At 39.2% G+C, this 13,501-nt stretch overlaps 1 protein-coding gene across 1 annotated transcript in view; it reads right to left on the minus strand.

The window, feature by feature from the left end:
• Positions 1 to 332: 332 nt before the first annotated feature.
• The window catches only part of LOC124594010, a 125,087-nt gene continuing 111,918 nt past the window's right edge, over positions 333 to 13,501 (minus strand). Inside the window, exon 5 of the mRNA XM_047132362.1 lies at positions 333 to 527. Coding sequence (XP_046988318.1) covers positions 333 to 527 — 195 coding nt within the window. The remainder of the gene's footprint in view (positions 528 to 13,501) is intronic.

Raw genomic sequence — 13,501 nt, forward strand, 5'->3', positions numbered from 1 at the left:
TGGGCGTGAATGATGTGTCTAGAGACACCATATCTGAAGATGAAGATGATGGAGAGGTGGTGGATGCTGAAATGAACTATTTATGCAATGAAAACAACCCAGAATTGAATAACCTGTGTGACAACATAATAGTGACACCTAAAGAATCCATAAAATAGAAACGATAGCCTCTAAGTACCATGGCAGAAAGATACAAAGCTCCAAATTTTGAAGAATCTCTCTTGTGTTCTCCAATGCAATGCTTCAAATGATATATAGCCTACCAGATGATTTGTTCACTAGCATGGCAGCATATACTTATATTTATGCATTACAATGAAGCAAATCCTCATTCAAGCAGACAACTCCTCAAGCACTAGAGGTGCTATTTGGTTTGCATATATTGACTGGCACCTAGAAATTTCCCAGATTATGAATGTATTGGGATACAAGCTTGAAGGTAAATGTGTTTTGGGAAAACATGTCACGAGACAGATTTTTAGAATTATGAACAAATTTACATTTGGTGAACAATCTGGAAAAGCCACCTGAAAATAAAGATAAATTTTACAAATTCGGGCCAATTTACTCAGCCATTCGAAAACGCTGCAGTGAACTTCCTATAGAAGAGAATGTTTGCAACAGTGAAGGAATTATTCCTTTCACTGGGAAGTTTCCTGCAAAGCAGTATGTCAAGGGGAAACCAAGTCCATGGGGAATCAAAGTCTTCACGTGAGAAGAGTGGAACAGTGCATGATTTCCTTTTGTGTCAAGGTGCTACAACTGAACTAAATACCGCATACTGTAAAAGATTTGGATTAGTTCCTGCTGTTCGTTTAGAATTTTCTGTTCCACTCTCAAAAGGTAGGCTAAGGGTCATAAATTATACTTTGACAACTTCTTTTCACCTTATCATCTGTTTCAAGTTCTGAAATCTCAAGGCATCAATGCAGCAGGTACTGTCTGCCAAAACAGATTTGGAAAGAACTTGCCTTTTTCAGATGATAAAACAAAAAACAATAATGAAACAAACCAGACGTTGCTGAGAAGAAATCACTAGTGCTGATGACATTATCATGTGTAAGTGGTTAATCTATAGTCCAGTTGTATTTGTTCAAACTTTGTTGGTAAAGGCTCAGTGGATGAAGTTGAGTGTTGGGAGAAAAAACACCATAAATATGTGAAAGTAGAAAGACCTGAAATATTGAGAAGATATAATTACGCAATGGATGGTGTGGAACTATTTGATCAATTGATAAGCTACTACAGAGTTTTCATCAGATCTTGAAAATGGCCTTTCCGTATGATTTTTCATGCTGTTGACTTTGCCATCGTGCAAAGTTGGTTGGCACACAGACGTATGCAGACAACCTGTCTATCCCAAAGAAGAAGCAAATGGACCTTCTTTCCTTTCGTATCAGGGTAGCAGATGGATTGATACTGTGCCAGAAGAAAGTGGCTGAAAAGAAGAGGGGGCGTCTTTCTGATGAAGGACTGGTTTCAGACATGAGAGTCATACCAAATAAAAGAGGAGAATTATGACCAGCAACAGAGATACAGTTTGATTCCATTGGCCATGACCATTGACCATGATGTAGGAGCTCCAAGTCGCTGCAAATTTCCAAAATGTACAGGGCATCCTAGAATTCAGTGCAGAAAATGTAAAGTTCATTTATGTCTAAAAAAGGACAATTTTTTTTTTTGCAGTTTCATACAAAACCTTAAAATCAGTGTTTTGACCATTGTTGTTTAAATAAGAACTGCAATTTGGAATTATTTTTATTCTTTATTCTGTTTTAAAGTGAAATAAAGAGTGGTATACTTGATCCATAGTGTTAACCTCCGTAATGTATGACATGAAGCTCGAGACCTGATGAACACGATTGTCCGAAAGGGTTAAATTTACTAATAATGGACAAATTAGTCCAACACTACTCATGTATTGGCGATACACTTAAACTTAGTTGTTGTTACAGATGCCACTAGTTTTTAATAAATATTCTTCAGTGGAACAGAAGGAGATGTTCAGAAGAAATGATTGTAGGTGTATTTAAAATTTTATTTTTTACTTGTCTACCGATTTATGTTTTGAGCAAATAATGAAAAATTAGTTTTTTGGCTGCATACTAAAGTCTTTCTGAGGCACTGACAGATTTAATAATGAGAAATATAGGACGTTATTTTATTTTAGTTCTATAGCTGCAGATATTTTTATTCTTCTCAAATTGTGTTATTATTTCTGACAAATTTCATTAGCAAACAATGTAGGAAAAGACAGATTTCTACTTACCATATAGAAAACAGGCACAATTAAAAGACACTCAAATAAAGCAAGCACACCTCACACACACATGACCACCAACTCCAGCTTCTCGGGCCAGGATACATCATCACGTGGATTGCAAGCAGCAATCTGGAGGGGGAATGGGAAGGGATGGTAGTGTACGGGTGGGGAGAGAAACGAATGCTGTCTGGTGGAGAGTGCAGGGACTAGGCTGCCAATAGGCTCAGTATCAAGAGGTTATGGGGCAGGAACACAGGGTAAAAGGAGCAAGAAAAAGGAGAGGAGCTGGAACAGACTGGCAGATACATTGGTGAAGGGCCAAAAATAAACAGAGTGGGAGATGAGAACGGGAAGGAGATGATAGGACAGAAGGGGTGGAAACTGTTGGGTGGAGGGTGTGGGGACAGTATGTTATGATAGGTTGAGGCCGGAATAATTACAGGAATGGAGAATGTGTTGTAAGGATAGCTCCCATCTGTGCATTTCAGAAAAGGTGGTGGTGGAGGAGGAAGGATCCAGATGGCTCGGGTAGTAAAACAGCCATTTAAATTATAGCTTTGATTACCTATCATCATCCCCTGAAATGAGGGACATCCTAGCCCCATCCTACAATGATAGATAATCAAAGATTTGATTACCTATCATAGTGCCCTGAAATGAGGAACATCCTACCTGTGGGGTCCTGCCCACTCATCTGTAATAGGGTGCCTAAAAGATGCTGTGTTCTTGGATAGCTATACAACAATTCAAGCAAATCATGTTAATAGTTTTTATTACAATAACAAAGTCTGACAATACTTAACTTTGAATTTACAATGGTGTCGCAAGCAATGAGCGACATACAAACAGTCAACATCTTTCACTATATACTATGTCCATGTAAGTATTCACAGTCACTCATATGATCACTAATAATGGCTATAGTAGTGCTCTGTGCTAGGCCCGGTCTAGTACTTTGCGTTTACTGTCCATCTAGTACTGTGCACTGAGGCTGGCAGGAGCAGTGTGTATATTCTCTTCTTGTAGAGGCCACTCCTGTCGTAGCGTGATCATTGTCAGCAGGCTATTGACTGACATCGTCTCACAGCCTTCTTTGATCTTGCATTCCTCATCTTCATGCCGGTGTTTGTGGTTATGCCGGAACACTACCCGAGATACTTCCCACCCCTCATAAAGTGGTGTTCTATCACACCCAACCTCCACAACATCCTAGTCCATCCTTATGCCTCTCCCATCCCATTGCCACAAGGGTAATACCCCTGTGGAAGACCCAAGTGCAAAACTTTCCGAATTCACCCCCACCCAGTACTTCCTATTTCAGTCCTGTCACAGGCTTACCCTACCCCATCAGGGGCCAGGCCACCTGTGAAAGCAGCCATGTCCTTTACCAGCTCTGCTGCAATCACTGCACAGCTTTTACATTGGTATGACTACCAACCAGCTGTCCACCAGGATGAACACTGACAAACTGTGGCCAAGAGCAAAGTAGACCACCCTGTGGCACAGCATGCAGCTGAACATAACACACTTGAATTCAGTTGCCTCTTCACTGTCTGAGCGATCTGGATCCTTCCTCCTCCACCACCACCTTTTCTGAACTATGCAAATAACACATTCTCCATTCCTGTAATTATCCCAGCTTCAACCTACAGCAACATACTGTCCCTATACCCTCCACCCAACACTTTCCACCCCCTCTGTCCTATCATCTCTTCCCCATTCTCATCTCCCACCCTGTATATTTGCAGCCCTCTGCCAATGCATGTGCCAGTCATTGCCCACTCCTGTCCTTTTTTTGCTCCTTTTTTCCTATATCCCTGTCCCACAACCTCCTGATGCTGCACTTGTTGGCAGTCTAGTCCCTGGATACTCCACCAGATAGCATTTGTGTCTCTCCCCATTTGTACACTACTATCCCTTCCCCTTCCCCTTCCCCTTCCCACCCCCTCCAGATTGCTGCTTGCATCACACATGGTGTTGTGTTACAGCCCAAGATGCTGGAGTTGGTGGTCGTGTGTGCATGAGGTGTGCTTGCTTTATGTGAGTGTCTTTTAATTGTGCCTGTCTACAACTTCTTTATGGTAAGTATCCATCTGTCTTTTCCTAGGTTGTTCAAATTTCATTAGTAAACATACATATTGTGAAGGACTGCTTAAGATGCCCAATTCCTTTAGGAGATGTTTGAGAGTGAGCACTACATATTATTCTCACTTCTTGCTTCTGTGAAATTAATAATTTCATTATAAGTGACAAATTACTCCAGGAAATTTGTGCTGTGAGATATTACTAAAAGGTAATATGCAGAATATGACTAAATGTTGATAAATTACTCCAGGAAATTTGTGCTGTAAGATATTACTAAAAGGTAATACACACACTAAATGTTGGTAAATTTGTTGCCAAAACTATACCAACAGCAAAAGCTGCTGAACTACGCTGTTTGAGCAGCTCAGTACTATGCTTATTTCAAGTTTTCAGCAATATCATCATCATCATCATCATCATCATCATCATCTTGAACAGTTTCCATCCCCTTGCTGGGTCTGTTTGGAACATGAGGCCCACTGTCTAGTCCTGTTTTCCCACCATCTATCTGTGTTCACTTTGGTCCTGTCCCCACCTCTTTCTCCAACAGTCGCCTCCACACCTTTCAGCCACCTAGCCCTTGATCTTACTATTCATCATTTCCTTTGTATTTCCATTTCATGTATCTTCTTGAGAGTTCTCTTGTTTTCCATTCTCTTTAAGTGTCCTTACCATATTAACATTGATGTTTCTATCCCGCTCTGCTAACTTTCACCATTTTCCTTACCCTTTCATTTCTCATCCTATATCTCCTTGATACATCTGTCCTTCTTCCAAGGAACTTCATCACCCATGCCTGCAATCTGCTTACATCTCTTTTCTTCATTATCCATGTTTCAGATGCATAGGTCAGTACTGGGATGTAGCAACTTCTGTATATTACTTCTTTGCTTTTTGTGGGACATCTTTACTCCAAACCAAGCTCCTAACAATTCACAGGAATGCTTCTGCTTTTCTGCCATGTTCACTGATTTTTTTCTTATTTCTTCCATTTTCCTCTGTCATACTTCCCAACTACTCAACACTTTCCACCTTCTTAAGTTGTTCACCTCTATTCCTCATTCCACTGTTTGGTATTTCTTTCTAGTAGTAACCAGGATCTCACATTTGTTTGCATAAAATTTTGCTCAGTACAGTCTCACAGTTGCTTCCCTAGCACCTAGCTGTTCCTGGATCTTGTCCTCCCTGTTTCCTCAGTTCATAAAGTCATTTGATAACACCATTGTTTTCATCTTGTCTTCTCCAGTTTTTTTCTCCCACTTTAGTCATTATCTCATCCATGACCACAACAAAAAGGAGATGTGACAATGCACTGTCTTGTTTCACATCAATTGGTTGCTGAATCAGTCTATGCTGTCATTCTCCACTTTCACACAACTCAGACTTCCACAGTACGTCTCCTCCACTCTGCTTGTTGTCTCTTTTTCCACTCCCTTCTTTTCTAGTGCTTCCCAGATCTTTCTTCTGCAGATGCTATAGATATCTTTTCTGTATTGAGAAAGGCCATCACAAGGTCTTCCCCATATTCATAGTGGTGCTCCTGGAGCTGCCTCACTGCAGATGTGAGGTCAACATTTGACCTCCCAGGTCTGAAGCCATGCTGTTCCTCTCTGAATTTGTTCTTGACCCAGGATCTTTTCATATACATTTGCACTATGTGGTATCACTGTGAATCACCTGTAGTTTCTACAATCCTTTCTACTCCCTTTCTTGAATATAAGGATAATTAGTGCCCTCTTCTAATCTCCTGGAATATTCTTCTTGTTCCACACCACCCTCATCACATGATACAGCCACTATTTCCCAATCTCCCCTGCTGCCCTCATCAATTTGACACTTACTTTGTCCATACCTAGTGCCTTTACTCCTTTCATATTGTTCAGTGCATTTTCTATTTCTTTCCATGTCAGATCTTTTTTCTTCAGAGCTTACTTCTACTTCCTTTAGTCTATTATCTTGACATGCAAATCTGTTTGGATTTAGCAAATTCTCAAAGTACTCCTTCCAATTATCTCCAGTCTCTCTGTGTTATCAGCCTCATTCTCATTTCTGTCTATCATTGTTGCATCCTCTCTCAAACCTTTCCTCTTACTTTTGACTATTCCATATAATGTATTCTTACTTCCTCTGCTGTCTCTCTGTCATGTTTCTCCATTCTTCCAACCACTTTCTTGTCTCCTCAGCCACTGTCTTATTTGCCTCTTCTTTCTTTTTCTTTTAATCTTCTCTTGCTACTTTGGTCCTTTCTTGGAACCACAGTCTGAAGACCTTGTTCTTCCTTCCCACTACCTCCTTGACTCTTTCATTCCACCTTGGTGTCTCCTTCCACTGTTTTCTGTCACTTGTCCTGCTGTAAATTGTCCCCATTCCTCTTCTACTGTTTCGGTCCATCTTTTGGTAAGATTTCCCTTATAATCTCCTGATATTCTTCCTTTACTTCCTTTCCTTCTGCTTCCATACTGTAATTCTCCTTTCCTAGTTCTCTGTCTTCTTCCATTCTTTCGCGATTCTCAGACTCATTATCACCAACCAGTGGTCATTTACATCTGTTACAGCCCTTCTGGTTTCCCAGTCATAGAGCATGTAATCCACAGAAGATTCCTGCACTAGATTCCTGCCATATTCTATTAGTTTGAGACTTTTTTTACTTCTGAAACCGTGAGTTACCTATCACTAAACCATTTCTCTTGCAGAATTCCAACAGTCTCTTCCCTTCTTCATTTCTACTTCCCCACCCCTTCTGCTCCCATTACATTTTCATACCCTTGTCTTTCACTCCCTCCATGTGTGTTCAAGTCTCCCATGACTGTGACCCATTGTCCATTGAATTGCTTTTGTAGTTCTTCTTTGAAACCCTCCTTCTCTTGAGATGTAGAGCCCACTTGAGGGGCATACACCTGAACCACCTCCATACTTCTTCCCTTGGTCATTATTCTGATCTTAATTATCCTGTTGCTTATCCTCTCGACCTCTTCTTTTAGATCATCCCTCATCCATCAAGTGCCCTGGGACCAATTCAGTTCTCTAATGTTCTCATTGTTGATGGGACATTAAACCAATGCAGTAGCTGTAAAGCCCAGTAAGAACTCCAAAGAGTGGTAGCTAATGGGGTTCTGGTGGAGCTGTGATAGACCTAGCTCATCAACAGTGGATCATCAACCATCTTTCAGCAAGGAACTCGCTTCAAGTTTTCATCAATATGTAGACCTAAAAATTTGGAACAATCTATCCTATTTGCTAACTCCTGTTCATGTGCTATTGTTAATTGCTGGTGTTATTCTATTTGATGCATACAACTGAAAACATAGTGTTTTTTCATAATTTCATAATTAAATAGCATTTTCAGACAGCAGTTAAACATCATTAACAATATTTTCTAGTGTATTCTCTCTAACAGTTATAGTGCTTGTGTTGTCCACAAAAATACTAACTAGCTTGAGGTTCATTAAGTGGAAGGGCATTCATATACACTAGTGTGCAAAACTTGAGGATGAAAGTAGCTTTCACATGACGTGTCATTGCCAAGTAACATAGCTCAATGAAACTTGGACCACACATAGAATGACCCACTACAGTATAGAATGGAAGCCAACTGAAAGAAATACACAATGACAAAGAACAGTGACACTTTTATTCAAAGACAGTAATTACCTGAAGTCACTGATGACCCCTGGCCATTATGAATGGTGGGACATGGTCATTAATGGGGTTTGTAATCACCACAGGTGGAAAAGCATGCTCTGCAACATGCTACTCTGCACCCCACAAGGTTGGTAAGGAATTATTGTGGTAGGGCATTCCATTTGTCCATAAGCATGGATGACAACTGCTGGTTAGTTGTTGGTGTATGTGGAAGTCTGCAATACATCTCCTCAAAGCGTCTCAGACATATTTGATTGGACTTAAGTCAGGGAAATGGGCAGGCCAACCCATTCGCTGAATATCCTTTTGTTCCAATATGCAGTTCAGTGCATTTCCACACCATGATGTATAAAAATGATGTCCAGGCCAAATACATGTGGGGATGGAGTACAGTGTCACAGTAATTTTGACCATGGAGGTCAGTATGCCCATGCAACATTATGCCTTCCCATACCATAACATCTGAACCAGCAAAATGATCATGTTTGACAATGGTGGATGTACCCTCATATGGTAAGAGGTGGAACTCATAATGCACCTAGAAATATCGTTGAACATGATCATTTTGGTGGTCCAGGTATTATGGTGTGAGGAACCATAATGTTGCATGGGTGATGTCCATATCATTGAACACAGTAGACTCATTGGTCAATGTTACTGTGACACTGTACTTCTTCCTCATGTGCATCTTCACAACAACTAACTTTTTTCCTACTTTCAGCATTGTTTGAATTCTTCAGAACAAAATTTTGTATTCTTTGTAATAAATATAATTCAAACCACTTGCTTGCATAATCATCAATTCAATTATTTGGCAATGGCCTTGCCACAGTGGGTACACCAGATCACCGAAGTTAAGCACTGACGGGCGTGGTCGGCACTTGGATAGGTGACCATCCAGGCCGCCATGTGCTGTTGCCATGTTTCGGGGTGCACTCAGCTTCGTGGCGCCAATTGAGGAGCTACTCAACCGAATAGTAGTGGCTTTGGTCAAGAATACCATCATAACGACCGGGAGAGCGGTGTGCTGACCCCATGCCCCTCCTATCCGCAACCTCCACTAGGGATGACATGGCAGTCGGATGGTCCCAGTAGGCCACTTGTGGCCTGAAGAGGGAGTGCTTTAAGCTTTTATTTAACATGCACAAATGGTGTTCATAGTTGATCAACTTTTCTGCAGTTAAAACTTTGTTACATTACATAAACTGTTTCTGGCTGAGTGTGGCATTACTGATGAGTGCATTACTTTCTAAAATATGTTGGAAAAGATGCCTGTGAGGGAAATTGGCAATATTTAAGTCTTTAATGCAATGCAATGTTTCACATAAAGTGATTTAAAAAGGGCATATTTTAATCTGACTAACAAAATTCTCTTTGTTGGTGGTGCAATACATTCATCACTAAGGATGGAATTCTATTTGAAATTACATCTACAACATATGATCTTTAGTTTTTGAGAACTTTTATAATTCTTTTAATGTCAATGAAGAATGTTAGTGCTAATTCTAAGTGCTTAAGTTTTATGGAAAAACATTTTTGATACATTCTATGGTTTCTGCAACTATTTAATACCAGTTTCGTTGGCACATTTAGAAAGTCGTGATTATAAATACTTCCAAATTGTGAATTACGGGGGTGGTTTGGAAAGTTATCAGAATGGAATAGAAAAAAAAGTTCTTACATCAATGGAACTTTTTTTATTTTTCAATGTAGTCTCCTTTTAGTTTAATGAACCTGGTCCAATGATGTTCCAATGCCTTGATCCCATCTTGAAAATGAGTTTTCTCCAAGCCTGCAAAACAGTTATCAACTCTGGCTATCAATTCTTTGCTTGAAGTGAATCTTCATACACCATGGAAGAGGTGTTGGCCAACTCTTGCAGGATGAACTAGGATCAGAATACCAGGTCACCAATTTTTTTAAACCTAGTGCTGGTCTGGAGCAGGTGACAGAGGATTTAGGATCACTTTGCAAAGATTTCACTAAGGAAGACACCGTGGTTATAGTGGGAGGGGCAGGTAACAGTATTGACAGAGATCCTGGGTACAGCGTAGAGTGTGACCTGGCGAAGATTGCATCAGCATCGAGGCATACCAGTGTTGAGTTTGTATCTGTTCTTGGGCGCCATGACCGACCTCATTTGAACTCTTCTGTCAAGAGAGTTAATTTGGAGCTGGAACGGCTGCTCATGTCGGGTGCGGGGTCACACATTGGTGTGGTTCATGTTGATTCTATCAGTAGGTGGGATTATACTAGGCATGGCCTTCACCTCAACAGGAAGGGGAAGGGTAAATTGGCTGGGGAAATAGCAAGGAAGTTAAAGGGGGGAGGCACTGTCATGAGTGGTAAAATACCAGTGGTTATAGGATTCAGAAAAGACCCTTTTTTAGGGTAGGGAGGACAGAAAGAAAACAAATTTTAAGAGAGGTTAGAACTGAGACAAACCTTCAGTTTGAGAAAGAAATCAAAAAACATAATTCCAGCTTATTACATCAACATAAACAGCCATTGGTTAAGAATTTTCAACTGTCAGCAGATATTTTAAGTCCACCCAATTTTAAGTCAGTCAATGTGAAATGTCAGCTATCTTTATTGCATCAAAATATTCGAGGACTGAGAAATAAAATTAATGAATTAACTATCTGCATAGATGAATTAGAGTCTTCAAACCCAGCTGACATAATCTGCCTCTCTGAACATCATGTGACCACTGGTATAGAACTTTTAAGTGTTACAGGGTTTAGGTTAGCATCTCATTTTTGTAGATCAGAAATGGAGAAAGGAGGAGTTGCCACATTCATCAGGAACTGTCATAAATTTAAGAACATAGACATTCATAAATTTTGCCTAGAACAGCATATGGAAGCATGTGCAACAGAATTAGATTTTCACAAAAAATCTTTCATAATATTAAGTGTATATCGAGCACCTGCAGGTAACTTTAATCTGTTTGTAAACCACCTTGAAGCTGTACTGGCCCATTTAACAACCAAAAACAAAGAAATAGTGGTTGCTGGTGATTTCAATGTAGATTTCCTTAAAGACTCTCCCAACAAGAACCTATTTGAGTTAGTAACACTATCATTCAACTTAATTCCCACAGTAAAGTTCCCCACTAGGATAACCACTTGCTCACAAACAGCCATTGATAATATCTTTATAGAAAAGTCAAATGAACAAAATTATATTACAAAACCAATAGTCAATGGCCTCTCAGACCATGACATGCAGTTCCTTCTGTTAAATGTTAATACTGAACAGGATATAAAATCTGTTAAATCTGAGCTCAAGAGGGTAATCAGTAAGCCAAAAATTGATTATTTTAGGACACTCCTCAGAGACATTCACTGGACTGATGTTTACAGTGCTCATGGCATGAATGAAAAATATAACATTTTTGCTAATAAAGTGCTTACCTTATTTGAACACTGCTTTCCCCCAAAACTTACCAAGGTTAGAGCAAAGTCTACAAAGAAGCCATGGATTACTCGAGGAATAGGGGTATCTTGTAAAACAAAAAGAAAACTGTATCTGTCAATCCGAAACATTTCCAATGTTGATGCTATAGCACATTATAAGAAATACTGCAAAATATTAAAGACTGTAATACGGATGTCAAAGCAAATATATTACAAGGAAAAGATAGTCATATTAGATAACAAAATAAAGACAATATGGGATATAGTGAAGGAGGAGACCGGTAGAACCAGACATGAAGAGCAACAAATAGCATTAAGAGTAAATGATGCATTGGTGACAGATGTGTATAGTGTTGCAGAACTTTTTAACAAACATTTTATAACTGTTACTGAAAAGATGGGGTTGTCAGGTTCGGTAGATGCTGCTATGGATTACCTTAGACCAGACATTTCAAGTAACTTCCATAATATGAATTTGACCCTCACTACCCCAACAGAAATAACGTCCATCATAAAATCTTTAAAATCAAAAACATCTAGTGGGTATGATGAAATATCAACAAAGTTAATTAAAGAATGTGATTCTGAGCTAAGTAACATATTAAGCTATCTGTGTAACCAGTCGTTTATCAGTGGAATATTTCCCGAATGGCTGAAATATGCTGAAGTTAAGCCACTGTTTAAGAAGGGAGATAAAGAAATAGCATCAAATTTCCGTCCAATTTCACTGTTGCCAGCATTCTCAAAAATTTTCGAAAAAGTAATGTACAGTCGTCTTTATAACCATCTTATCTCAAATAACATACTGTCAAAGTCACAGTTTGGATTTCTAAAAGGTTCTGATATTGAGAAGGCTATCTACACCTACAGTGAAAATGTACTTAATTCATTAGACAAAAAATTGCAGGCAACTGGTATATTTTGTGATCTGTCAAAGGCATTTGACTGTGTAAATCACAATATCCTTTTAAGTAAACTAGAATATTATAGTGTAACAGGAAATGCTGCAAAATGGTTCAAATCTTATATCTCTGGCAGGAAACAAAGGGTGTTATTAGGAAAGAGACATGTATCAAGCTATCAGGCATCATCCAACTGGGAACTAATTACATGTGGGGTCCCACAAGGTTCCATTTTGGGGCCCTTACTTTTTCTTGTGTATATCAATGACCTTTCATCAGTAACATTACCAGATGCCAAGTTTGTTTTGTTTGCTGATGATACAAACATTGCAATAAATAGCAAATCAAGTGTAGTCTTAGAAAGATCAGCCAATAAAATATTTGTGGACATTAATCACTGGTTCCTAGCCAATTCTTTGTCACTAAACTTTGAAAAAACACACTACATGCAGTTCAGAACTTGTAAGGGGTGTCCCAAGAGTATATGTCTAACATATGATGACAAGAAGATAGAAGAAGTGGACGGTGTTAAATTCTTGGGATTACAGCTTGATAATAAATTCAACTGGGAGGAGCACACCACAGAACTGCTGAAGCGTCTTAACAAATCTCTGTTTGCAATGCGAATTTTGTCAGACATAGGGGATATAAAAATGAAAAAGCTGGCATACTATGCTTACTTTCATTCCATAATGTCATATGGGATTATTTTCTGGGGTAATTCATCAAGCCAAGCTAAAGTTTTCCGGGCACAAAAACGTGCAGTAAGAATCATATGTGGTGTGAACTCAAGAACATCCTGCAGAAGCCTGTTTAGGGAACTAGGGATACTAACTACAGCTTCCCAATATATTTATTCCTTAATGAAATTTGTCATTAAAAATATATCACTTTTTCAAACCAACAGCTCAATTCATGGAATCAATACTAGAAATAAGAATAATCTTCACAAGGATTTAAAGTCACTTAGTCTTGTACAAAAAGGTGTGCATTATTCAGGAACACACATTTTCAATAACTTGCCAGCAGCCATAAAAAGCTTAACAACCAATGAAATTCAGTTTAAGAGAAGCCTAAAGGATTTATTGGTGGCCAACTCCTTCTACTCCATTGATGAATTTCTGAGGAAAACCAACTGATTTGTATATAAGTACAACATAACTTCTGCACAATTTCAGTGCAGTAATGTG

The sequence above is a fragment of the Schistocerca americana genome, chromosome 2 (assembly GCF_021461395.2).
Source record: "Schistocerca americana isolate TAMUIC-IGC-003095 chromosome 2, iqSchAmer2.1, whole genome shotgun sequence".
Taxonomy (NCBI): domain Eukaryota; kingdom Metazoa; phylum Arthropoda; class Insecta; order Orthoptera; family Acrididae; genus Schistocerca; species Schistocerca americana.